Consider the following 27,809-nt stretch of genomic DNA (forward strand, 5'->3'; position numbering starts at 1 on the left):
AATTTACGTCAACATCAACATGAGCACGATAATTAAATTTCATACTATTATAGATTTATACGTATCATATTTATTATGATCAATCATCACGATATTAAGTTAATCTTATCGCCAATTCACTAATATATATTCATGCGTGACAATCTATAAGATAATAATAATATGATAGAACAAACATTTTTAAAATAGCTTGTAATGAATAATGGAGTAGTGTCAATGAATAATTTATTATCTAACGCGCTATTCAGGTTACAGTGGTATTTAATCGTTTCCGTTGTAGCGTAGAAGGGCGCCGCGCCGCGCTGTGGGCATTAAGTACTTATGTACAATCATATCATACAACGCAGTATTATTAATACTTCTCTTGTTCTCGTCTAAACCCGAGCCGACCGACCAGTCATTCCACAGGCATGACGGCGAGTCGCGACCCGCTAGTCGCTCCGATAATAATAATACTACGTTCGGAATACTACTTATGCTTATGCTTATTGTTACCAGGTGTAAAAGAAATGCAGCACTGAATGACTCTGTTGTCAGAAAGAGATAGCTAATACTAACATCGTCAACCGCTTGATATTTGCCAACCAACCAATACTGGCACTTCGCCAACTGGCACTGGCATCAACGCGTCTACCTGCCTGTGAGTGAAAGGAACGGAATTCTAGGACCGTCGGCCTCGCCGACTTGCGTTGCGTTGTTTCGATCGAACACAAGAGACATCGGCCAGTTTGTAATCATATTTTTCGAATCTGGTTTCGTGATTACAGCGGTAATTTACATAAATTAATTACAGTTGTAATTCGTGCGCATTATACCAATCATTCATGTACGGACATTGCGGACTTTTGAAAGTTAGTTGTGTGTATTGTGTGCTTATGTCGTATGTGCCGACTGCCGCCGCTGAATCTGACAGTGTAGTAGTTTATTTGGCCCGCCATTTTGTATTTCTGAGCACTAGAACAAGTTCGCGGAAAACAAAGTTATTTTTCCATTTTCCAGTATAAACCATCGTGTTCGACATAGTTATTGTGTAATAACCGGTTGAATAAACAATTATGTGTATAGGTGACTGGTTTTGACTCAAAATACTTCGTATGTTTTGGATGCGGTTAAGTAGCAAAGTGTCGGTGAAACATTTTGATATGCTACGAAGAGAATTTGCTACATTCATTCGTAATATTTGTAAAGAAAATTCAAAGGACCTGGATCTCCTGTATTGATGCGATAATTGGATGATGTTAGTGAGTAAACATTACATTGTATTTGTAACCTATAAAATTTATTGCATGATTTTATGTTTTTGTTTTGTTTAATTACAATGGCCTGGATATTATTCAGTGTTTGTGAGCTATATTTTAATGGCTATCCTCTGGAATGTATTATTCTAAGTAGTTTTAACTTATAAATGTGAAAAATAAACTTCTTGTACAAAGAATGACATAAATGCCGAACTTTTAGTGAGGGATTGATTGTTTTGAAATCTCAATTAGAACTTTGAATTAAAAATGATAGTTTTCGTGATGAGATCAAACGAATTCATATTCTAGTCGAAGAACTACTTAATAGTTATGATATAAATTTCGTCATAATAGGGGACATACAGTAAAAATAATATAATAAGTGTAAATATTTTGCACTTATTACTTTAAAGTAAATAATATTGACATTTTGGTAGATACCGGCACGTTTTTACGCTTTCGTGCTTAAAAATGAACTCTTATAAAATAATTTTGTTGTCCATCTAAGTATCTGTCTGTCTGCTAAGACCACTTCTTCAGGGGGGGGGGGTAGAGTACAAAGTTAAAATTTATCTCAAATACTAGAGTTTATGGTCTCTTTCAGGTGTGATAAAATCAAATTTGAAAGTCAACACATTCATGAGATGTGACCATTTATGTCACACGTTTTGCGATTACAGAAGGGAATCAGATCTATAGGGTAGGTATGTCCCGTTCACCTAGCATCATGAAATTTGGCAAGAAGTGCCTCAAAGCATATATAAGGAAAAATTTAAACCATAAATAATATGTTATTCAATAACAAAACAAATTGTATGTAATTCTCAGTACGCGAGTCCAACTCGCACTTCTCCTTTTTTTAATATTTATACTTAGGCCTTAAATCAGGTATACATTAAATGGAAATAGTATTTAATAAAATGTCTGTCTTGGTAGTATGTATGTAAAGTGCCAATGCTTTGTTTATTATCAGCTACCGAGCAGCAATCTGGGATGAATGTTCAATTCTAGTTTGAAAACTATTGTATCCAGTACATTACTGGGCAACTTATCACATAGTGCAATTATATTCTCAGCTCATTCAATAGCCTGTGACTCCAAAAATCTCACTAAAATGAAAGAAACTTTTCCCAATATCGCTTGGGATGTAAGGCAACCTTATAGGTATAAATTGGTCAGTTAACTATCAACCCCTTTTATTAAAATAAATATATTATATTTTTAAAAATGTTTATTCACTCCGGCATAATGAATTTATGTGGTGGCTCAAGGCAGCCTAACTAAGATGTCTTTATGGTCAGTATAAAAAACAAGTTGAGTTTGGTTGATCTAGTAGGCTGCTAAGCTAGGTTCAGTGCTATATACAAGGTGTTTTGTGATTCAACATTCAGGACAATGCAGCTATTCATGTTGGTTGTACTATAGTCAACTGGCAGTTAGGACATGTTGAATTTGGATATAAAAAAATAAGGATGGAGTAATGTATTGATTGACATTAACTTTACACTATTTTTATCTTTTGATACCATATATAAAAATATTAGAAATATTTTCAATTATGAAGATTGGTAACAATTATCTATTGACGCAATATGTTGACCAATTGATGTTGCACCCTTTGGTTCCTCAACAGTATGCTATTTATTTTATTAGAAGTATGCCCATTGACCTGAAGATGTGATTTATCAAAATAAATGCATTAACAGAAATTCATTCAATACAGTGATTAGTTTTGGTGAATGAACTGTGTCTCTGACGTCACATTTGATAACATTTTATGATATGTCTAATTTGTTATTGTAAATAAAGTTTTATGAATTGAAATATTATGACCCATTCTCCGGTCTCTAATACTGAGAGGGATTAGGTCTTAGTCCACCATGCTAGCTTAGTGTGGATTGGGAGACGTCACATACTCTTAAAAGTCTTATTTATTATGTTCAAAACTTACTTTTTTTTATTTTTATCTACGGTTTGAGTAACTTATTGTAGTGTTATTTTCAAGAAGAGATATATGTGGTTTTATTTAGTAACGCAATGTCAGATTAACTCCTCATTTTAAGAAGGCATCACCATATAGTTCATCATCCTGATATAATATGTGTGATATCAATTAATAAAAGATTTTGAGCTGATTTTTTAATTTGTCAAATCAATATTGTCTGATTAATAAGTATGATGGACTAAGGCAAAATCTATCTCAGTAGTAGAAAAGGCCCGTGCCCAGCAGTAGGACAGTTGTATAATACAGGGCTGATGATGATGATGATGATTAAGTTTTAGATATTAAATAACATTAATATTTTAAATAAATAATTGATGACAAAAAAAAGCCCCGAGTTTCGTTCTGCCTTTTTTATACGGGTAGTCATCGCTTAGGTAGCTAGTGAAAGGCTGGTGGGTTAGTTAGGTTAGGTCTTTATCGTCCTCACCGGTGAGGATCGCGACGCGTTTCTCCCTTTATCTTTTATTAAGGTTATATACATCTTTTTTATTTCTTTCCTGCCAGCCCGAGCTGGCGCTCCTTTGTTTACTTTATAGTCCTTCATTTATTTTATGTACAATATAAAATGCAATGATAAAATGTCTTTAGTTATGTAAGCGCCTTCTTTTAAGTAGTAATTTAATATTCTCATGTACCTTGACTTATAAGCGTAACTATGTTTGCCTATGTGACGAATAAAGGTTTTTATTTTAATAACTTTGGCTTATGAGTGCCTAAGTGGCATGACTCTTTTCATGAGTCCGGTGGAATAGTTAGCACGATGATACTCATTTCTATTGCTAATTGCATAAAAAAGTAGTGATTGGAATATTAACCTGTTACTTTTTTTGAACATTGTCTAATGATATCTATTTAAAAAAAATATGATCACATCTGTCACAACTCACATTACGTCACATGTTGTTTAATACGAATTTTTTTAGAATGGATATTTACACGTGTACTTAAAGAAAAGCATAGCGAAAATAACATTTTCTCAAAATTAAGTTTTATTGATTATTATACTATATTAATCTACTATACTAATGTACAAACAAGAGAAGTAGAGTTTGTTTGTTTGAACGCGCTAATCTCAGGAATTTACTCATAGGAAGCTACATTACTTCTCAGTGCTAAACGCTAATTTTTATCCGGGGAATATATATGAAGCGGGACTTTTATCCAGGAAATACTTATTTACGCAAGCGTAGCCGCGAGCGAAAACTAGTTTCGTTATAACTTAAAACTAGACGTCTATCTGGGGTCGGCGCAAGACAAGTGTTCCGCATCGAAAGGGTACCAACGTAAGCCTCTTACAAACCCTTGGGCCCGCCGCGCTGTCAGATATATAGAGGGCTCTATCTTTTGCGACTGCCTCGGTGGCGTAGTTGTATGGCATCTGAGGTCTTGGATTCGAATCCAGGGTCGGGCAAAGTGATATCTGGGTTTTTCTGCTGAGTATCAGCCTAGAGTTTGGAATTTGTGCCCGATATGGCGATAGGCTCGCCTCTAATCACATCATGGGACGGAACACGCTTGGCGAAAAGTTCGTGCCCTGGTTGTGTTTGCATACCCCCTTCGGGGGATAAATGCGTGATGTGTGATCTTTTGAACCGTAATAGGTAGCGGGCGGACTGTATCACGGAATAATGACGTAACGATCCCCCCCAGTTTCGCACGGTAGGCTCCAATTATGTATAGCCAGATGGCTGATGTCCCAGTGTAACCGTACTTCACAGGACCATCCGCGGGGCTATATCGCTTTAGGCGTTTTGGCGTCAATTGGGAATATAAATACACACATTGAATATATTTATAGATTATGGGGGATATTAATAACTAGCTATTGCTCACAGCTTCATCAGCGTAAAGAAGTTTTCCGGGATAATTTTTTTCCGACTTACTTGATATGTTGTTATATCATGACCAAATTAAACAAAATCATTATAAATTGTAGTCTATGTGTTATTCTGCTGTATAACCAATATTACAGTAAAGTTTTATCCAAATCCGTTCAATAGTTTTTTCCTGAAAGAGGAACAAACATACATACATCCATCCTCACAAACTTTCGCATTTATTAGTAGCATAGATATTAATAATTACAAACAGGCACAGAACTACCGTTGCGCGAACCCGACTCACAATTGACATTTTTTTTGTAACAAAAGTGCAATATTTGTTTTAGTTTTAAAGACTGTTGCTTGACTGACGCTATTTCTATGGAGGACCAACTTCGAGTAATGGATAGAAAAAGTCACACAAGACTGCTTGACCTCTTTAGAATATGGCAATAAACATGACACGAGAATAGGTGTCGCTTTATTGCGATTGGTCGAAAGGCTAACATGTGACTCATGCATTGACCTCTCGACCAATGACAATAAAACGAGAAGGATCTTCGCGTCGTGTTCTTTATGAAACGTTGAACGGGGCTTGAAATTTAATTCATGATAGTACAGTCTAAAGCCCTTATTATACGCCATTAGGTTAAGAAACATTAGCCTACAGGAAAAAAAAAATTTTTTCCTTCTTTGAGCATGATCTATTTTTGTAACAAAACCGGATATTGTTACTTTTATTAGCTTTAATTCATTACATTCGACCTAAACAATCGATAAAGATTTTTGCGGTAGAGGAAAATCTAATACGTGACTTTTGGATAAAAACTAATACCAAACTAAAAAATATAGGTACATTACATTTATATTTGGAGTCGATGCATAATTTAAATTGATAATTTTAGTGTATTTACTTAATTTAGCTGGCAATTTAAATAATATACCGACTTCAAGTGTTCATTTAAATTATTCATTGATTTGTACTGGTTTATGAAGTCAAATTTTGTCTTTTATTCACGTTACTATTTTTTCCTATTTTGTTAGTTAAATACACTCAGGGGCACATTTAACCGTACACCGATCTGCAATTTCATATTGTTATATACCATATCTAATTGAAGTTAATACAATAATAATCCTTATTCTACTTGATTTTGAAGAGTTTTCTGCTGCGTCTTCGAAGTTTAGGGTCAAATAACAATATATTCATAAGGTAGCATCTTAAACCTATACTCAACCCAACAAAGAAATAAACAAAATTCTATTTAATTTTACGGAGTTTCCTCTTCCATCCTCGATGTTCAAAGTCCAACAACTAGATTTTTAATATGGTAGCATCTTGAAGCTATATTGAACTCAACAAAAAATAATCACAACATATATGGTTGTGAGGAGTTGCGCTCTGCATATTCCAAGTCCAAGGTTGGGTCCATACCAATTAAATTAAAATGGGACCACAAAGAAGCTATACGAAACTCGGGAAAATAATCATTGAACAAACATAAAAAATATACAACGAATTGAGTAATCTATGAAGTAGGTTAAAAAATCTAACAACTATTTTACTTATTTTGCTGAATCGTTAACAAAAAAATTGCATATCTAATGTTTTGTTGTGTTATTGTGCCCGTGCATACAACTAAAAAAATACCATCTTGGATACAAAAATATAAAAATATAGGGTAGGTTATGGTGTCTTACTAATAAAGCACTTCACGAATTGTAAATTGGATATACGGCTGATTCCAATAAGCGATTTTAATCCCCACCTTTTCAATCCTTCGGATCAACGGCATGGATAAGCCAACTAAAATAACTCATCGGTATGTATGTCCCATAAGCATCCTGATTGGTCCTTTTTCGCTATCGATCCGAAGGGAGCGGTTGCGACTGTTTGCCTGTTGTCTTCTTAGCTCAAAATCTGCCCAATTTTTTTTACAAATAACTATATGGTAGTGAAAGGTGAAAATTTTGAAAAGGACCTAGGTGATTGTCCCGGCCTAGGTGCCAGAGTCCGCCTTCCTACTGCGCTCCTTCCATTTCACCCGGTCTTTTGCACCCTGCTCAGTGAGACCATTGGCTCTCATATATTCCCGGAGAACGTCAAGCCAACGCTTCTTGGCCTGTCTGCGGAACCGTAGACCCGGTACGATCAGGCACAGACATTACGACCGACGTACTCCTGCGGTTTTCTCAACACGTGACCATTTTTGGCGATATTCCTGGAGTTTATCCGCTACATCACAGACACCAAGACTGCCGCGAATCTAATTGTGTAACACAAAATATAGGTACTAAATACTAATATGTATAAATGTGGTCTGCAAATCGTTTTGATAATTAGATTCTGCAGAAAATCTGCATAAAGGGAAGCCAGCAGGGATCGGGTTCTATGGACCCTTTGCCACTCATACCTTGTGATACCTTCGTTAAGTATCTTAATGCCGTCAATAGCAATATCATGGGTTGCTTTATGAATGATGCAAACAATAGCTAACTTCTTTGTTGCCACCCTCGAGAGACATAGATTATCTCTGCACGACCCTAAGGTTGGCTGGAAGAGAATGCCTATGGCATTAAGTCCATTTGTATATGAAGTGCCGAATAAATAAATATAGGGCCGTATTACTAGACCCGCTGGTCCGACGATATTCGTAGGATCGCCGGTGGACGCTGGATGAGGAGAGCGGAAGACCAAACAGCGTGGCGCGCTTTAGGGGAGGCCTATGTTCACCAGTGAACAGCTGTAGGCTGATAATGATTAATAGATGCAGCTCATTTCCACTCTCAAGTGCGGTTTCAGCTGAGACGGTGTCAAGTATCTTAAGATCGTATTTAATTAACAGATATTAACATTTCAAATGATATATTAAGGCACAGCGTATGAGAGTTTGACGGCTGGGTATTATTTATTAAACAGCGCCGACTGAGCTGACAAGAGGCACGATAATGACATTAAGTTTTGTTTATGAAATACTTGAATATCTTAAGCGGGAGGCATACGTCCGATTACGCGTATTTATGGTTCGATGACCGACACCTGTGTATCATCTTAAGTACGCGTACTTAACCTTAGCTGAGGAAGTTGTTCGGGGTTCAACCGATTTAAAAAAAAATTCTTAGCTCGTTTGAATCTTCCTACTCTTGACGTAACATTTTTATTAAATTTATATGTAATAACTGATAAATGCTCTCTTTTGATAAACCATTCGTTTATCAAGATTCTTACATTATAACTTCGTTCCTTGTTTTTTTATAACATAATGCAAACAAACAGTACGGGCAAGTCTGTCCGGTGTCGCCAACGTCGAGGCGACCGAGTGCGCGTTCTCAAAACCGAGTATTTAAAGCTAGTACGTTTATCGTCCAGTTAAACAGTTTTACTTATAAACATTTCGGAAAGCTATGCTTAGTTAAAACTTACTCGATCAGCTGTAAGTCAAAACCCGCCATCTTGCCTCTTAATTAGGTGTAAATAAGGAAACCGGTGATGTTTTTGACAGCTATTTAAGCAATTCTTAACCGCCTCTTAACGCTAAAACAAGTTTATAAGTAAGACTGTAAATGTTTACTTAAGTCCCTACTCAAGTGTGAGATTAGTTTAATTATACGGCTCTTAAATTCGAACGCCCGTAATCATAAACGTTATTTATCTAAGGACAGAGCATTGCTGTGATAACAAGTCTGTTTCTCTGCTTTGTTTGTCTGACAGCCAACTAGATTCAAGTTGTTTCTCAATATTAGCCAATCACAACGGACCTATGTCTATGCACTGCGAAGGCTGCCATGTCGTCAGTACTGAGAGACAGACTTATTATTACAGCAATGCTCCATCCTTAGATAAATAGCGTTTCTAAATAAGGGAGGAAGTCAATCCTATAAAAAAAATCTGTTTAAGATATTCTGTTCACCACTTATTGGTCTTGCTTATTACCTATTTAGGAATATTCTTATTGTCTTTTTTTGCTAATATAAATGACAATGTTTATGAAAATGTTTAGATATGAGAAGTAAACGCGATAATAGTTAAGTGAATTTGTATGAAATTCAACCTTTTCATGAAATAGTTGGTCTCATCATGAAGTGATAAATTTAAAGACAGTGGTTCCTAACCTTTTTGATATTATTGCCCCTGTGATCTGTGTGAAAAACTACATTAACCCCGCTTTCATAATGTCATTAAAACCAAACAATACAAGCAAATACAAACATATTTATTAATCATAAATTGTACAACAGCCTTACAATTTTAACGTCAGCTCTGTTGCTTTTTTTACGATCCTATAATTAGGTTCTTTTGTTACCCTTATGAAATAGCTAATTTACCCCCGCGCGGGTAATTACCCCCAGGTTAGGAACTCAGGGTTTAGGATCTGGCCACGACACATACATTGTACTACGCAACTTCTTGAGTGAATGCCTTTGTACAATGTACACCCCAGTTGTATCCAGTATTTGCTATAAACTCTTCGATGTTCTCTACATAATGACACCATTATCTGTACAAAGTTGCACAAATTAAGCAATACAGCTGTGGTTTCCTTCACTTTATGTGTTCTTGGGTACTGGAATAAAACAACAAAGTAAACAGTAAGTACAGCACAGCATACCGGAGACGTCCGCCCAGCGCCGCTAACGGACCGGCAGTGTTGCGTTACCGTTGGGCTGTGCTCATCTTTATTATCAATACATCACAATAGCATTAAAACTAAATTTAACCGACTACAAAAAAGGAGGTTAGCAATTCGACGTGTATTTTTTTTTGTTACGTCTTCGTTCATGAATTAAAATTGCTAGGCCAAGGTAGTTTAATAAATTAGTAAATGTATGCAAGATAACGTTTGAATTTAATTAGTCACTGACTCCAAAATTAGTAACCAGTATATACCTGTTATGTTAAATATTTTTTTGGTTTTTAGTGGTTCTGGAAGGCGGTTTAATTATTTGTAATTAGATTTGTATTTAGTACACATTTACACTTTATAATTAATAGCCTTTACCTGCGGCTGCGCACGTGTTAAAAGATTTTCTGAGATAAGTTTCTGAGAAAAGTAGCATATAGCATCCAGGAGAAATGTTTCCTATTAGTGAAAAAAAAAATCCAAATCGGTTTAGTACTTGCTGAGATATGCGCGTTCAACCAGATAAACTCTTCAACTTTGTATATCTTTGTGAGACTTGTAGCGGAAAAGTCTTCTAGTACGGCCGAAGCCGCGAAAAACACCTAGTTATAAACAATTCCAATGTTTTCGCAATACTTTGTAATATGAAAAGCGTCCTCATAGAATAACTTTCGTAAAAGTTGATACAATTTCCTTTTATGTACTTAGATCGGTAGGTATGGAGATTAGTTTGATATCTTTTGTTGAGTGTGGTCATGCGCGTTATTTATACTATATTATATACTTTATTGACTGCCGCGGTGGCGTAGTTGTTATTGTACACGGTTCGAGTACGATTATCGCGTTGAGGTCCTGAGTTCGAATCCCGGGCCGGGCCGAAATAATTGTGACTGGGTTTCTCCATCTTAAAAATTACTCAGTCGTAGTTTGGAGTCAGGAAGTTGGTGATGTGATAGTCCCGTGCCTCGGAAAGCACGTAAAGCCGTTGGTCCTGCTCCTGATCTCTGGTCATGTCGGATTGCCGTTTCACCGGACTACGAAAGTGAAGGAACAGAGATTGCATCTGTGTATTGCTCACACTCTTGTGCACTATTATATCTCCTGCGTACTTCGGTGATCTTCGTTGAGATTGGCTGCCGTGGCCGAAATTCGGTTAGGAAGGATAAATCATCATATACTACACAGGACCATTCTTAATGATCAAAATGTATATTTTTAGACAGCGAAAAGCATACACTAATGAAAAGAAAGTAATCAAGTGCATTGTTGTTTGGGCGCTCAATAGTCAATATATAAAATATGTTCAAACAATTAAAGTTTATCGCATTTTTTATATAATATTGGTTTCGTAAAGTTGAAGGTTGCCGGATATATATGTTATTAGACCGATGACTGTTGTTTATTATGAAACAATGTATGTCAGTATATCACTCACTAGTCGATACATACTCCATTCGATCGCGTACAGTTCTAACCGAATCAGAGGACGATATCACAACGCCTATTCGCCGCAAGAGCGAGTTTTTAAAACTCATACACTCCACAAGACCACAGTTCCGTCTTTGCTGCCCCTTCTAGTAGATCCGGCCTGTGTGCCCACGAATAATGATAACGGATAGACAGTTCGTTACTTCCTATAATCGTTGATCTCTCCATCCTCTCCCAGTGACCGCCCTGAGCGGAGGTTCGTGACTCGTTAGTGGGTCGCCCTTATGGTTATTCAATTCAAAGGATTGCGGGCGCCCAAAGCGCTCACCCGAAAGTCCGGTGTGTTTGTATAAGCCGACCCTCGTCAGGACAACAAACGAAAGCCATGTTTAAAAAAAAAGATGTAAATGTTTCCATTATACTAAGTCCCATAGTAGTTGGTGCAGCAAGGCAGGTGGTCCGCACGAGCGGTAGTGTTCGGATGGTAGCAAAATCTATCTATCTATACCTCTATATAAAGATCAGTTTGTTTGTTTGAACGCGCTAATCTCAAAAACTATTGGTTTGATTTGAAAAACTCTTCTACTGTTGGATAACTCTTTTATCGAGGAAGGCTATGGGATCGAAGCATCAATGAAAAATATTGCAAAAACGAGGAAAATTCATTCCTTTTTAGTGCTTCCGTTGCGTGCGCCGCATATATGTTTAAAGTAACGCAAAACCATGTAATGGACTTGTTCCTCTTAAAAAGTTAAAAAAAATAGATATATTTTAAAACAAAGTCCCCTGCCGCATCCATCTGCCCGTCTGAACGCGATAAACTCAAAACTACCCAACGTGTTCCGATGAAATTTGACGTGGAGATAGTTCTATCGCGGGAAAATATATAGCGGGACTTTTATCCCGGAAAAATTTTCAACGCGGGCGAAGCCGCGAGCAGATTTTCTTAAAATGAAAGCTTATACAACATTGGAAGTGTTTTGTTTATGTTCTCATTTTGACTTTGTTATGATGAATTATTTTTTTATGCGCTTATCTTTTTTGGGTCCGCCCCGGGCGACAAACATCCACGCTATTCCATTGATTATACAAAGAGTTGCCCGCTGCTACGTTCCCGTGACAGGCTTTTTACGAATTTAAGACACCCACTGCCGTTTTTGAGTTAAAAATCGTGTGCAAGAGAAACTCCGAGAGTATCCGAGAGCATTAAATAGTAACGAAAAAACAATATTAATTTTCAACTAAGTTTAAATGCTTATGATTTTAGAATTTAATATTTCATTAGCGCGTAATGCGTAAAGCGTAGAGACTTTCCCGCCCTCACACCCACCACTACAACTCCTGTAAGCCAGGATCAGCAGTGGCACGCATTTTATGACACCAAGCAGTGAAGCTCGGCGAGTCTCAGGGAAAACTAATTTGTCATTATCCCGCAACGAAATTAATCAAATAGAAAGATAGGAAGGAGTTGGAATTAATTGTCTCTGAATAGCAAAGCGGGAGACAAAATAATGAACTAAGGAGGCGTTTAACCTAAAGGATAGGAACGTTCACAACTAGATAAGCCAGTTGTAAAGCACCACCGATAAAAATTAAAAGAAAGAGTCCTATCACATGAGCTGTTACATTTGTTTACAATAATAGGCATAGCAAAAACGCCGGAAAGCACGGAAATTCCGTCTAGTCTCTACAAGGTCCGTGTAGCATACTACCCCAGATTTTCTTTGCATACTATTTAACATGATGTTGCGCCGTCCATGCCAGAGACTACACTCCCAAAGTACGTGATAAGCAGTGTTCAAATTCGTTTAAATGTATAGCGTAGACAGAACGAAGGGATAGATAAATACACGCGCGCTGTGGAAATGCATCTGGCTTATGATTAATCCCAGTGCCGGATTTTCAATAGGCAGTACAGACCTGGAGGCGGCAGCGGCCTAGGGTGCGACATTGTTTTTTTTTGTGTAAGCGTCCCTGCAGTCAACACTGGAGGAAACCTGTGAATGGGATACTGAAATCCTCCTGGCTCAGTAAATGCAAAGGCCCAGTGGAGAATGGGGTAGGAGATGGGGGAAGGATGGCAACTTCCTAAGATAGGCGGGTGGGAAATGTACGCGGGCCCTTTTAGGTCTTAATGTGAGTTTGCAACCAAGAGGTATACACGCTGAACCGTACCTAGGGCCGTAAGAAATATTCCCACATGCATGTAGGATGGTTGCACGCAGTGTTCTGCGTTCTTCGTTGCGGTACAAACTGACTGACCTATACTTAAAAGAAATATAATTTGGGTTCTGACCAATTCTACGTACAGAATCTTATCCTTACAAAATGTAAGGAATAAAACCATTTACCTACATACATTTGTGCAGAAATTATGCGTTACGGCTCGAACTGTGATCAATTCTGAGCAAAGAAAATACGAGCCCGTCGTGTTGTCTCTTCTTCTCGTGAACAGAGACCATTATAGGATTTTTGCCACAGTTTTCAAAAAAATCTTCACAATCCTACGACGCGTTTCATCGACGCTTTCACACTCACAATAAATCACCAAGACACTCAAGGACGAGGTAGTCCAAGAGGTCAGCGCCTAAGGGACTTAACACACTGGAGGATTGCGGGCGGTTTCTTTGCGGAGCGAATGGTGGTCGATAACCAACCCAGAAATGCCCACGATAGAATAAAACTTGCGTTGAATTCAGCGACCTTTTTTGCTCCTACCATCAAATCCCCTATGGATAATCCGTAGCTACGCCAATGCGAGCAGTGCCTACGTTTCTGTGTTTCTGTTTGAAGGATTTGAAAGTCTTTGAGATTGAAATTACTAGGAATAGAGTATTTGACTATGTTTGATTTTTTACATTTGTATATATAACAGCAATTAGTACAAAAAGGAAATCCTTATGTGAAAACAGCATTAAAATTCGATAAGAAATGAGGCAGTAATTGAAATTTCAAATCGCTGTAAGCGTGAAGTGGGGATATCGCTCCTTCTCTTTCTTTAACACGCATCGTAATGCCGCTGACGTCACATGCAAGTATTTCACCTCTATTCTGTTTTTTGACACTCACCCCTGCTAGCTAATGTCTACCCCCTAATCCTATTCCTAATACCTGCCCAATGGGTTACGACTTGTGGATTTTTCATCAGATTTCAGTGATTTCTACTGTTTTAGAATTTAAACGACGTACATATTTTATAAAAGTTATGAAAAAAAATAAGTCAAATTCCCTATTATGAGAATGAAGTCCCAGTTATGATGAGCGCGCAGTCATATAGTCCTTTGTGATTAAATTTTCTGAGCAGGGTCGGTCTTAGCTACCCATGCGCGCTGGCTTAAAGTGTTTCGGCCTCCATTTTTCTGGTGGTATCTTTTTTATTGTTGCAACTGTAGCTATTGGCAATAACTTTGTTATATTAAAAGCCCGTTTCGCAATGTTCAAGTAAATGTTTTCCTCTAGTTATTCTAGGTATAAGTCAGTTATGTTGAATGCAATCTTTTGTTGGGTATTTGGGAACTTAAATTTTGTGTTTCATGGGAATATCAGTGGCGAAGGGCATATTAATACGTATATGTTGTTTCGGATTTATTAATTTGTTAGTGCAAAAAATGTTTTTTGTTATGTAAGATTTTGTTTTTAATTTTTTAGTTTTGTTCCAACAATAAACTTCTTTCTTTCGGAAAATTTCACCTTTCTTCACTAGAATGTAATATAACGCATAGAGGCATTTAATTGGTCGTTAGAGAAGTCTTCCTTCAGCCTGTGAACCCTGTACAAGACTTATACATTAACGTAGATGAGGATTTTATACATAGCATTTCTAGCCCAGCTTATACAAGAGGTACTCAAGTTAACACGTGAGCGCGTCGTGTTCGTGGATCACCCTGTGTATATCCGGTTTCGAAGGGGCCTGTAATTGTGTCGGCTGGCGAGAGATTATCATCTCGCCATCGGATATTCTATCGGGATGCGTTGCTCTGGCGTTCTCGTTTTAAATAACATGTTCGCCTATGTTTTTATTATTAGCAAAATAACGGCTTTATTTTTCTGTTTTTGTTGCTTTGAATGACGAGACGAGCTTGCCGTTCGCCTGATGGTAAGCGATACGAGCATAAACAATAGAAACATCACCTTGAATTACAAAGTATTGTTTGGTATTCAACTGCGCTCGCCGTCCTGTGACATATGTTAAGTCTTATTATGTCCAGTAGTTACACTGGCTACTTTGCTTAGTAGTTTTAAAATTCAACACGAGGTACGTAATGTTTATAAATCTCATTCGCGAACTTGTAACAAAAAAAGAAACTGAGCCACTCACAAGTGTTGTATAATAAAGATCACTTAAATAAGTTTTTTTTTAATGACCTTTATTTCTAGATTTTTATTTTATTAGTCTCCACTCTGAATGCTCAAGTATCAATGATTAAATAAAGAATAGACATATGCCATCATAACCTTACGATTTAAAAGAAATAAGTGTTCCGTGCGCATACGTCCACATTTTTGACTTTAACTGTCATGAGGAAGAGTTGATGTTTTAAACCCAGGGGCTTTAATCTCTATGTCAACAACATAATGATCCACGTCGCGTTTAGAATAATGGAAATTTGCATCAGAATACCGTTTCACACTAATTTCACGAAGTTACCACGGTCGTGTTAGGTTACAAGCTTATTCGGTAATAGAGAATGTCCTAATTGGTATTTGGGATGATGTCGACCATGCGCGTCCTAATGAAATATTTACCTAATGATTTCTTATGTTTACGCGAATGTTAGACATTTGACAATTATACAAAGTGTAGGTAGGATATTGAAACTGACTTTTCGGATGACCAACATCTCAGTCCTCCACGTGACCGTGAAGGCTGTCAAAGTTTCCGAAAAGTCCGGAGAAAATAATATAAAAAATTGTGATAAAACCCATAAAATAGTTTTATTTCAATGAATATTTAACTCTTTATAAAATGAAAATAATATTGACGCCCGCGCACACGGCAATATTTGCCGCAAATCGAGGTACGCCAAAGTAGTGGTAGCTATTTACAAATTGCCGTCTCAAATGTTGGTGATCATTTTCCTTTCGTTTTCCTCCCTTCCTGCTCCCAGCTTGGGAATTTTCCTTCCTACCGTTGGCTTCCTCTACCCATTCCCGGCCTCTGGACCGCAGTAGTTGATAAGGTGGGGGCCGCCAGTATCCTATTAGCAGCGGCCATCGGTGATAATAGTGTTTCAACTAAAAAATATATAATTATGATAATAGAACTACCGTTGCTAATAATAAATAATATTAGCCCTGTATTATGTACTGTCCCACTGCTGGGCACGGGGCTCCTCTACTAATGAGAGGGGTTAGGCCTTAGTCCACTACGCTAGCCTAGTGCGGATTGGTTGACTTCACACACCCTCAAAATTCCTCTAGACAACTTCTCAGGTATGCAGGTTTCCTTACAATGTTTTCCTTCACCGTTAAAGTAAGCGATAATTCACAAAGAATACACACATAATTTTAGAAAAGACGTGTGTGTCCTTGGGATTTGAACCTGCGGTCATTCGTCTTGGTAGTCCTTTGTACAACCAATTAGGCTATCGCTGCTACCTACCTACGGTAACATTAGAATTATTAAAAAATCTGAATTATATGTTTATGCATTGTAACCAAGTCAAATCTTGAGCTCTAATTTATCCAATTCCTAAGTTATCTGGCATGTCTCTGGTAAATATAAGTTTATATTTTTTTAATTTATTTTAGAATATTCGAATATTTTATAACTAAACTAGTTGACCCGACAGAAAATGTCCTGTTTACTATGAATTTATCTGCCAATCGCTGAAACTAAAATTTTCTAACGTTCCGCTCAAATTCCTTAATTTTTTCTTTCATAAGTTCCTTCTCCTGACAATAACAAACACAATAAAAAAAATTGTGAAATCGGTCCAGCCGTTCACGCGTGATGGCGTGACCAAGGGAGGAAATAGGGATTCATTTTATTCGATTTCAGGATCATCTCAACGAACGTATGTACGAACGAAAACGGTTGTATGTGTTATTCACGGTTTAGCCCGCGCGAATTGACTCCCGTTACAAAAATTCCAAAGTCACTAGGAATCAATAGTGTCTTCTGTACGATCCCAGCATAATCAACAGTGGCGAAGAGTCCATATAACCCGATTCCTGCCGGCTTCCCTTTATGTAGAATCTAATTATCATCAGATCGCGTTCATGCATATTAGTAACTATATGTTGTGTCGGGTTCTCTTTCCAAAAAAATCTCGGAATACCTCTATGAGAAATGATTGCGATATAAATATATTAGATGTAGGTCATTGTAATAGCCTTCTAGCACTACCACTCTCTGAAGATACTAGGAAGCTATATAAATTGGCAGCCGGAAGAAGTGATAACTAGTGTTGTCTTAGTCAAGCAATGTAACTTAGTGATTAAGATTTTCATTAACCGGGGCGGCATAATAGGGGACCGGCCTATGCTTGATTTTGTACATTATTCTATGTGTAATGGCTTTAAATACGAAAAAGAAGCACTTCTGCGAAAACAGCATAAAAATTGGTTAAGAAATGAGCGAGTAATTCATATTTAAAATACTGTAATGTGCAGAAGTGGGCGCGATGTGGGGATATCGCTTCATCTCTTTCTTTCGCACGCGTCGTAATTCCCGATGACGTCACATGTGGATATTTTGTCTCTTTTCTGTTTCTTGTTAATTACCCCTTCCACCGAAATTCAAATGCTTATAACTTGTTGATTTTTCACTGGATTTTAATAATTTCTTTGGTGTTATAATTTATATTATGTAAATATTTGATAATTGTTAAGAACAAAAATGAGTCCGGTACCCTGCCCCTTCATTAAGAATATAAAAAAAAATCTCCTTGCGCCACTGCCCATCTACCTAAAACGCTATCCGCATGGCCAATGTATCTTGAGCTATACGTGTTCCATATTTCATCCAAATTCCTTCAGCGGTTACTGCATCCAACGTATTAAAAAAATCATTTATAACATTCGTATTATTAGTAACATTGCCTTGAGAACTTAAAACCTCACTAGGAAGTAATCTATGAACAATGATGTTCATGTTACAATATCGATCCAGTTTCTAACATAGGTTCACCGTACAACTTCCTAACATAAAAGTTTATTGGGCTTACGACCCGGCGTGAAGCCTCCCTGGGAATACTCGGTCCGTGCCGGTCGATACGGGCCCGGGGGCGCGCCCCGTGGTCGCAAACTGGTCGTATTTTATAGAGTAATACTAGCCAGGCGAAACTCGACTCAATATGTTTAATAATAACTCCTACGTTTTCTGTGGAAGGGAAGGTGCTATTCTTAAGATAGTAAAGTTGGAGATGGTATGGTTAATACGGAATAGGCGATGTATATGGTCGTCTACAATTAAGCGAATGACGGCATATCTCGTCGAACGTAAAATGATTTAGTTAATAGTAATGTTAATTTTGATCAAACCGCAATCCTAATATTTGTGTGCAAACTGCACTTAAACGGCAATATTCAGTTCTTTTTTATATCTTTTTTGCGAGCCTTTCTAAAATTATTTGCCAATAAAAAAAAATATGTAGTTTCCAAATTCCAATATTCTTTTTTAGTTAGTTAGTTGTGTGTTATATTTTGAAAGCGTTTCCAAGGAGACCGGTTTGGGAGGTCGGATTCTGCTCGGGATAATCCTACATCTCAACTTTAGTTTTGGCTTAACGATTAGATCCCAAAAGGTCGACGCTGGTCTGAAAAATATTTACTCCTTTTAATTTGGACCTGTTGTAGTCTATCGTTATTACTTAAGGCTATGACCTCAGTAAACTAGCGCGCTAATTGTATTTTAGAAGCTGTCTATTCGAAATTTACGAAAGACTAAAAAAATAAATAATGTCTATACTATTATATAAAGCTGAAGAATTTGTTTGTTCGTTTATTTGGACGCGCTAATCTCAGGAATTATGGCTTCGAATTGAAAAATTGTTTTAGTATTGGAAATCTCATTTATCGGGGAAGGATATAGGGATAGATGTATATCATCACGCTATGATGAATAGGAGCGGAGCATCAATAAAAATGTTTCAAAAACGGGGATAATTTTTTCTCAAGAGCTTCCGTTGCGCGCGCTGAGTAAACGGTTAAAGTTACGAAATAAATATGTGTTACAGATATGTTCCTTTTAAAAAATTCTAAGTAATATATTATAAGTCAAAGTCTCCCGCTGCATCTGTCTATGCACGGCCTACCAGCTAAAACTCCGCGGTGACCCTCTTCGGCGCATTAGGGACGGCTGCGGGCTTCCTTTGACGTTGAAGTGTCTAGTCTGCGACCGCAGCCCAAGGACGCCCTCGGCGTCTACGGCAGCGTGAGGCCAACTACACACTGCCGTCCATCCCGGGGTCAACCGACAAATGTGCAAAATGCACAGAAATGCACTAGGGCGGACACGTTTGTGACCCTGGGCAAGAACATTGACAACACGTTTCTCAAAACCTACAACGGGATGAAAATGGAGATAGTTTGAGACCCTGGTTGTTTCTATCACGGGAAAATACAGGGTGTTATTTATAACAGAAAACTTTAGCCCGTAAAAATTTATCACGCGGGCGGAGCCGCGGGCAAATCTAATATTTATCGTATTTATACAATATGTTATCTTCAGCCCGTATTCATGAACATTAGTTATCTAAAGACGGAGCATTGCTGTGATATCAAGTCTGTTTCTCAGCTTTGTTTATCTGACAGCTTGCTGTTAGTTCAGCTTTGTTTATCTTACAGCCAACTAGATTAAAGTTGTATTTCAATATAAGCCAATCACAACGGCCCATGCCTACGCACTGCAAAGTCTGCCATGCCGTCAGCACTTACAAACAGATTTATTATCACAGCAATGCTCCGTCCTTAGATAAATAGCGTTTATGAAATCGGGCGAAATTTTATAACAGCAAGCTAAAATACGTCGCTAAATTGTTAGGGCCATTAAAAATCCTTTCGTGATATTTAATGCAATGAATTAGAGTCTTTTTTTATTTTCCTTATAAAATGGTATACCATATTCATAGTTTCTACTATTGCTATTGAATGTGCACGTCTTTGGGCATCATAATGATATTCCGTTTATACTGTGACTTTACTGGGATATGTGAGTATTTCTCAAAATAAATGTACGTAATGAAATAGTTTGTATGAATTATTGTCGAGTTATTTTTCGTCTCATTTCTCTTTTTTTTAATACATTCGTTCATCAAATAATATATAAAAATAGTAACTAATGGTTTGAACCAAATAGGGTTGATGGTCTTTGATATTCTTGTTGGCGTTTGCTTGAGGAAAATAATTGTTTGTTTGCTTGAGGTAAATAATAGAAAAAATCAATTAATCTATAATATTTCATATTATAGATTATAGATTAATTGATTTTTAGGTGTGTTTGCGTGTGCAAAGTGCGTTTTTATTGTTCGAATTAGCATGATTTTTTTATGAACCTATAAAGCTTTTATATTTAACGCATTTATGTCATTTTTTGTTTCTTTTTTTATGACTTATTTTTGTTTTAAATGATTAATCAACAAAACAAAAGAAAAGCGATTGAAAATAGTGATCATCAGATTAAAAGGCAAATTAACTTGTTTTTCAGGTATCATAAGTCATGGCAACAAAGCTTGAATCTGAATATGCATCATCACCAACAAATGATGATTCAGGTTTGTTTTTATATAATAATTTATATTTTATCAATCGGTAATCATAAATGGCGAAGTTAGATTTATAAGAGACAAGCCACATGGGAAAACAATCTCTTTTTCTCTTACTAAATGGCAAGATGGCGTTTGAGCGCTTGCCTTTAATATATCAAGAACAATTAGGAAAGCCTAATAATAACGCATATTTAAAAGGAATTCATAAAGTATATTTAGTTGTACTTAGAACATTTATATTAAAAAAAAAGCATTTTGTCAAGCAATTCAATATAATGACTTAACCCGTTAAAAAAATAAATTGACGTGTATAATTGTTAGTTTTTTTTATTAATTTGAAGATTTAAATTTTCATCTATAAATAAAAAATAAATAAAAAAAAACACACCGTAAATACAATTTCGTTGTAGATTAATCGCTTTTTTGATAAACTATCCCAATCGCTTTTTTCAATCCATCGCGAAAATGGACCAATCAGAACGAAGTTTTTGACAAGCTTGTTAATGAGTTGTTTTGATTGGTTGATTGTCGGGATCGGATCGAAGATTATGATTGGAGTCGTTTATTGGAAACTTACTTATAAACAGTCTCACTTATAAATTTGTTTTACCGTTAAGAGGCCGTTAAGAATTGCTTAAATAGCCGTCAAAAACATAACCGGTTCCTAATTTAAATCTACTTAAGAGGCAAGATGGCGGGTTTTGACTTACAGCTGATCGAGTAAATTTGTGTTTTGATATTAAATATTATTGTAAAGGCCGGGTACTGTGATTTTTATCAAAAATTGGATTTCGATATTATAATTTGCTCCGATGTAAAGTTCGCTATGTGTTGCTTGGTAATTTATTCATCGTTTTTGCTTTTTTAGTCAAGTTTTTGAGTAAGAAAAAGCTAAACACTGAATAGAAGTATACGAGCGGATTAGTACAAATATAACTAAGCATAGCTTTGCGTTATTTTTTATAAGTAAGACTGTTGGTTTACAGTATCGCATGTTTTGTATTGTTTTTATTTTAGATAATTTTGACTTTAAATTATTGGTAAATTATAAACCTAATGTAAACAAATAACTTCCTATTTTACCTCAATCTTACACTTCAATATTATTATCGTTAAAAATAACTTGTTAGTGAAGTATTCGACTTCATTAATAAATTATTATTATATAGTTTTAATAAGTAATTTGATAACAATAGGTTTTTTCCTTCCCTGAAGCGTTTTCTATAGGAACCTGTGCTTATTTGTAGAGTTTTACCTTAATCATTTTTAGCACGTGTTAATTAAATATAATATTAGATTTTTATTATGGGCTAAAATGTTTTTGTGCTAAAAAGCATTGTTTACGAAATTTATATTATCACAAGCAATGTTGCATGTAAGTAGTACTAACCTTCATAATCCTATACTGTCTTAGACTGCCTCGGTGGCGTGGTTGTGCAGCATGCGCGGTACGGCATCTGAGGTCCTGGGTTCGAATCCCGGATCGGGCATTTGGGTTATTCTGTTCAGTATCAGCTCGGAGTCTGGCATTTGTGCCCGATATGGCGATAGGCTCGCCTCCTATCACAACATGGGATGGAACACACTTGGCGAAAAGTGGAAGCCCTGGTTGCGCCACCGCATTATCCTTTCGGGGATAATTACGTGAAAAAAATCGTTTAGATCTTGGAGAGAGAAAAAAAAACTCAATAAAAATGGTAAATATATATTTATTATGAATCAAGACAATGTTATAAGTTAAAAGGTTAATGGTAACTGACCTATGCCACTGTAATACGTGTTTAGATATGTACTTATATAGGTAGAATGATGCAGATTGTTATTCGCGCCTATTTAAAATTGTTTGGAATTATGCCAGACTTCCTTAGTACGAATCTTTTCCTTAGTTACGTGTGCATTTTGAATGATTAAATATAGCATGGCTTTGTAAATATATTATAAAATGATTTAAACGTACAATATACTTGTGTATACCTAAATGTAGAAGTTAACAAATTAGACATTTTGGGAAATATCAATATTTAAAAAAACATAATAGCGTTTTAAATTGTGAACTTATAGCAGTAACCTTCATTTAATCTTTAATTTAAACCTTAAAAAAGTGACCAAATGTTCTATATATCTTTAAAGATTTTTGGGATAACATTGTTCAATACATTATAAGAAAAGATACGTTGTATTTCCAAAAAATCTGGAAATATATTAGCCAATGCTATTGCAAATTTTTTTGGAAAACAAATACAATTAACGTACAAAATTACTTTATAAGTTAGTAAATACAGTTATGAGCTTCTGAAATAAATATGTTTTAATTGTTTCCTTTGCATATTACAGATGGTGACGGCCAGGATTCGGCCGACGCGATCTATCAAGAAGAAATCAAACCGCCGACAAACAACGTCGCGGATATATTGAAAAGGCTCCAATCATCCGGTGCTCTTATAAAAAAACCAAAGATAGAACATCGCTGCTACACTTGCGACGAGGACTTTCGTAACTGGGAAGAGCTAGAGAACCATCTGATTCAGCACGTTTCCTTGCCGTCAGTCGTGTTAGAAAGACTGCCTTCCGACGACGAAGATATTCCGTCCGAAGATGAGAATTGGTCGGAGGAAGAAGAGAGTCCGCCACCGGTTAAAGTACCCCCACAGAAGATCGACATATCCCAAATACTTAAAAAAACGGGCATCTCCATCAAGAAATCTAATCCAGAACCAGACAAATCTTCAAATTCGGCGTTAAATAAATTAAGCGGTCTAGGATTTACAATTAAAAAGAACTCATCACCCATAAAGAAAGAGCCCGATGCAGAACCCGTTAAAAGTGATGTGATGCAAAAGTTAGGGAACCTTGGAGGGATTAAATTGAAACTCAAATCGTCCGGAAATAACACGAATTCATTTAAAGTAGTGAACGGATTAAAAGATTTTAAAGCTTCCGATGACGAGGATGAGGGTAGTGGAAACGAAGAGGAGCCAGATGGAAACGAGGAAGATCATAAGTCAAGCGACCAAGATGGTTCTGCTCCTGACAATGATTCTGCCGATGAACAACCTGACAACCGGAAAAATTCCGAAAGCAACGATTCTGATAAAAGTTCATCGGTCAAAATCCCTAACATCGGAACACCACTTAAAAGTTTGCAAGGTAAAACTATTGCTAAAGTTGAGCCTATGAAAATAGCCTTGAAAACAGCTTCTCAACCAGTTATTAAAGAAATGCCTCCGCTAAAGCCATCTGGAAGGCCGGCCATAAAACAGACGCCAAAGCGAGGTGCAAATCTTCCGATACCACCCAGAGAAATTCCAACGCCTACGAAAGAACTTACGTCTACCACACCACCTACACCCGATAGAATTCAGACGCAAAATGTAATGGAGAATGTAACAGTCAAAAAGGAAGTCGATGTAGGTGAACAATCGTCAAGTATACCGCTATTCTCGACTCAAATAAAGTCAGAAAGGACTTCGCCACCTCCGTTGGTGCCATTCGGCGATGGTAAATCTACGCCAATGTTAGCTACTGTAAAGTCTGAACCTGATGCAAGCTCTTTGCAATCCCCTCAACCGCTGTTTTCCAATAACAGATCTACTCCAGCTCCTAACAGTGCATCTAGTGAAGGATCCATCCCAGGAACCCCACTGTTTTCAGTAGCTAAAATGGAAGATAATAGTGCAACAGTCATAGAAATTAACGGTGATTCGAATGACGAGGATGATGACTGTTGTGTGGTTTCAGCCACACCAGCCCCTGACATCAAGCCAGTTGTACCAAAAACGGAAAACCCTCAACCTGCGTTTGTGCCGCCAGCATTTTCAACATCACAATCAGGCTACGGTACATCTAGCGTCCTCTCGTCGAGATTGTCGGCACCGTCTTCCTTAGAAAAACAACACAATTTCAATTGGAACGCACCAGACTCAAAACCACCAATAGATATGCTTGAAAAAAGCGCTGACGATATTTTCGAGAGTTTGCTGTCTAACTCTGCGAAGAAGGAGAATCTCTCGATATCAGAAGCTAGTGAATACATATCTTTAGATACTTTAGGGCCTCAACATTCTTGTGATATATGCAATACTAGGTTTACTGATTTGTCGCTATTAGAGGACCACAAGCGAATGACGGGACACTCCAGGAGCTTAGTCGCGCCTTCGTCATCCACATTGCTACCTTATAATCCAACGTCAAATATTCTATCGAGTTTGTTACCTGTAAAACAACTTGCTGACCAAGTTGGAAAATTATCTACAATAGGTGGCAGCGGCCCAGGCTTCACGCACCAACAGAATGTGATGATTAATATCCAAGCTTATCCTGGTGCGGGAGGCGTTATGGGCCCGCCTCCACCTTATAACGCTTATCCTTCAGGGCAAAATATGAATCCAGGGTACCAAGGGCAAAATAACATGTACGGCCCATCTGGTGGAAATCAAATGCCAGGTCAATATCCGGGGCAGCACTATATGGGACCGCAAGGATATGGACAGTTTCCAACGTCGATGCCCAGTTCCACTTATCCAGGCACAACACCGCAGTTTTCTGCTCCGCCGTCTCAATATTCTACTAGTTCTCCCTTACAAAGTATGCAGCAGTCAGTGTACGGACAAAGTCCTGCGGGTATGCCCAACATGCAAGGGCAAATGGGCCCACCGGTTGGAGCGCCGTATGTACCTTCATCAAGTCCTGGAGGCACAATGAAATCTCCGAATAACAGCGGTGTACGAATACAAAACGTACAAACGTTTCCACCGGGTCAGCTAGTGGGAATGCCTGGTCAACCTGTTCCAGTGAGCTCAGAATTGTCTTCCCAGCCTTCTGCTCCTGGTCAAATGATAGGGGGACAGATGCCCCCACCTAATCAAATTAGAATGGCAGCTGGTGCTATGGGTCCGCGACCTAGAATGCCTGGTATCCGAGGGCAGAGGCCGTCTATCAGGCCTGGTATCCAAGTCCACGGCCAAGTACGAGGAGCTAAACCGGGCATGCGCATGCCGATGAAAAGACCAGCGAATATACCGATGGGAGCCAACAATGCCAAAAGCGACCGTCGATGTTGTTACCTAGACAAACATGATAACGAAGACTGCACGGTCATGGCGATGCAGAAGCAAAGGGAAGGTCTGCCCATGATCCACAGCGTGCAAGGTGCCAAAGATAAAATCAATCTGGGAAGTCAAATCTCCATAACGAAGAAAACTGTAAATAAAGAGGCTAGTGCAATGGCTAACGTGCTCGCGTCGAGAGGGATCAGCATCAAACAGAAGCAGAAGAGTCGCTCGCCGACCCCCGAGCGGCCATTGCCCCATATACCTAACCTCGGAGCAGGTGTCAGCATCAAACATACTTCAAAGTCCAGTAACTTCTCGATACCCGAAGCGAAGGTGGGCGGTGGTATGCTGTCGTGTAAAATCTGCAAGAAGATGTTTATGAACCAAAATTCTTTGACAGTTCACATGACGAACGCGCATCCTCAGAGCAAAGTACCCTTGTTTAAGTGTGACGAGTGTCCAGCATCTTACCCTAAGTCCTTACAATTGCAGCATCATAAAAGGGTGTTCCACAATGTGACAGGACCAAACCGGGAGCTAGGATTGCCCGTAGTAGACTTGGCGCAGGAGGACAACCTTAAGAGATTGAGTAATTTAGGCATTTATAGTTTCATACCTTTAGCGAATAGGGAATTAGCGGGAGGATGTTTTGGTATTCCTGTTATATCGGTACATAATATGCACAATGGGATGACGAGTAGTCTGCAGGCGCTCGGCGCTGATGGTTTGCTCAGCTTAGGTCCTCTCAAACCTTTACCTAAGCCGTGAGTTGTGAAAGACTCGGTACATATGTTGGTACGTCGCTGGTTACTTCTCCAAAGACTTTTGCCGAATATATGGTTCGAAGTCGTGAATATTTCGTGGAACGTGAGTGAATGTACGATACAATTGAACTGTTTTTCTATTCTTTTCAAAAAGTTATGGCCAAATCTGTTCAAACTTTGTGAATTTTCAAGTCTTGCAAATATTAGTATTGAATCGTTTTTTATGTACATGTTGGGAGTTATTGAACAACTTGTGATAGATTGTGCTAGCTGTTGTAATTTCGAAATTATTTTCTTAACGATTGAGTACATTTTCTAATACTTTTGATAACGAGTGTGCAATCTTTGAACAAAATTGAAGACATGGTTAACATCACAAAAATTAACGATGTATGCATGATATATGAACCTTGTAATAGTGTAAGAAAATCCGTTAAGTACAGTCAGCTACAAAGTGGCTCAACAACATTTTTTTCACTAAAATAAACTCCAAAGGGTTACTTTATTTTAGATAAACAAAAAATATGTATCGATAGTAGTTAATGTAAAAAAGTTTTGAAGTTTCAAATTTGTTCAGCTACTTTTGTGTCCAACTGTATGTCATCCGTATATTTTCATGTTTCGCAGTTGTGCAAATGAACTGAATAATACAAATAACTTTCATGTCGTTTTGGGTGAAACTAAAAATAGACATACATTAACATACAGTCAGTGCAAAGTTGCCTAAGCCCCTTTTTGATGTATAACCTAACAATTATGTATTTTTTTATTTAACCCACTTCGCCAAATTCATGCTCAGATAAAAATGCTTTGCTAGTAGTAGTATATATTTTAAATCCGCCCGGATAGTGACCACCGTACACAAGGTGTTAACGTCATAGTGGCCCACGTGTGTCGCGTTCCGGGATCAGCCTGTGTATCCGGTTCCAACAGGCCGGCATAATTGTGTCGACTGTCGACTGTCGAATGGTAATCATATGTCATCAGTCGACTTTCTATTAGACTCCATTCCACTTACCATCAGGTGCAGTGAGATTAATTTGTTATGCATGTATAAAAAAAGTGTTTATGCATTGGCCTAAGTCGTTTAGATATTTTTTTTGTGTTAAAACTAATTTTGTGCTAACGGAATTTAATTTAATGTTCTAAAATTATATGTAGCCACAGATTT

The 27,809-nt window shown here is 37.5% G+C and overlaps 1 protein-coding gene across 4 annotated transcripts; it reads left to right on the forward strand.

Annotated features, from left to right (window-relative positions):
- The first annotated feature begins 556 nt into the window (after positions 1-556).
- On the forward strand, positions 557-27,067 carry LOC119191519. Of its 4 annotated transcripts, none has more exons than XM_037445408.1 (3): positions 557-1,237; positions 20,763-20,829; positions 23,158-27,067. In XM_037445408.1, exons 2-3 carry the CDS (start codon positions 20,775-20,777, stop codon positions 26,640-26,642), a joined length of 3,540 nt encoding a protein of 1,179 aa, XP_037301305.1. In that variant the 5' UTR covers positions 557-1,237; positions 20,763-20,774; the 3' UTR covers positions 26,643-27,067. The 4 variants fall into 4 exon arrangements, with proteins under 4 accessions (XP_037301305.1, XP_037301304.1, XP_037301307.1 ...); XM_037445407.1 differs by having other exon boundaries at positions 560-1,241; XM_037445410.1 differs by lacking the exon at positions 557-1,237 and adding an exon at positions 1,851-1,938.
- The last annotated feature ends 742 nt before the right edge of the window (positions 27,068-27,809 follow it).

Source organism: Manduca sexta, unplaced genomic scaffold (assembly GCF_014839805.1).
Source record: "Manduca sexta isolate Smith_Timp_Sample1 unplaced genomic scaffold, JHU_Msex_v1.0 HiC_scaffold_1606, whole genome shotgun sequence".
NCBI lineage: Eukaryota > Metazoa > Arthropoda > Insecta > Lepidoptera > Sphingidae > Manduca > Manduca sexta.

Excerpts from the sequence above, each read along its gene's own strand:
- LOC119191519 (XM_037445408.1), top strand. The coding sequence starts at position 20,775 with ATGGCAACAAAGCTTGAATCTGAATATGCATCATCACCAACAAATGAT. Across the intron at positions 20,830-23,157 it reads ACCAACAAATGATGATTCAG|ATGGTGACGGCCAGGATTCG; the intron begins GTTTGTTTTTAT and ends TGCATATTACAG.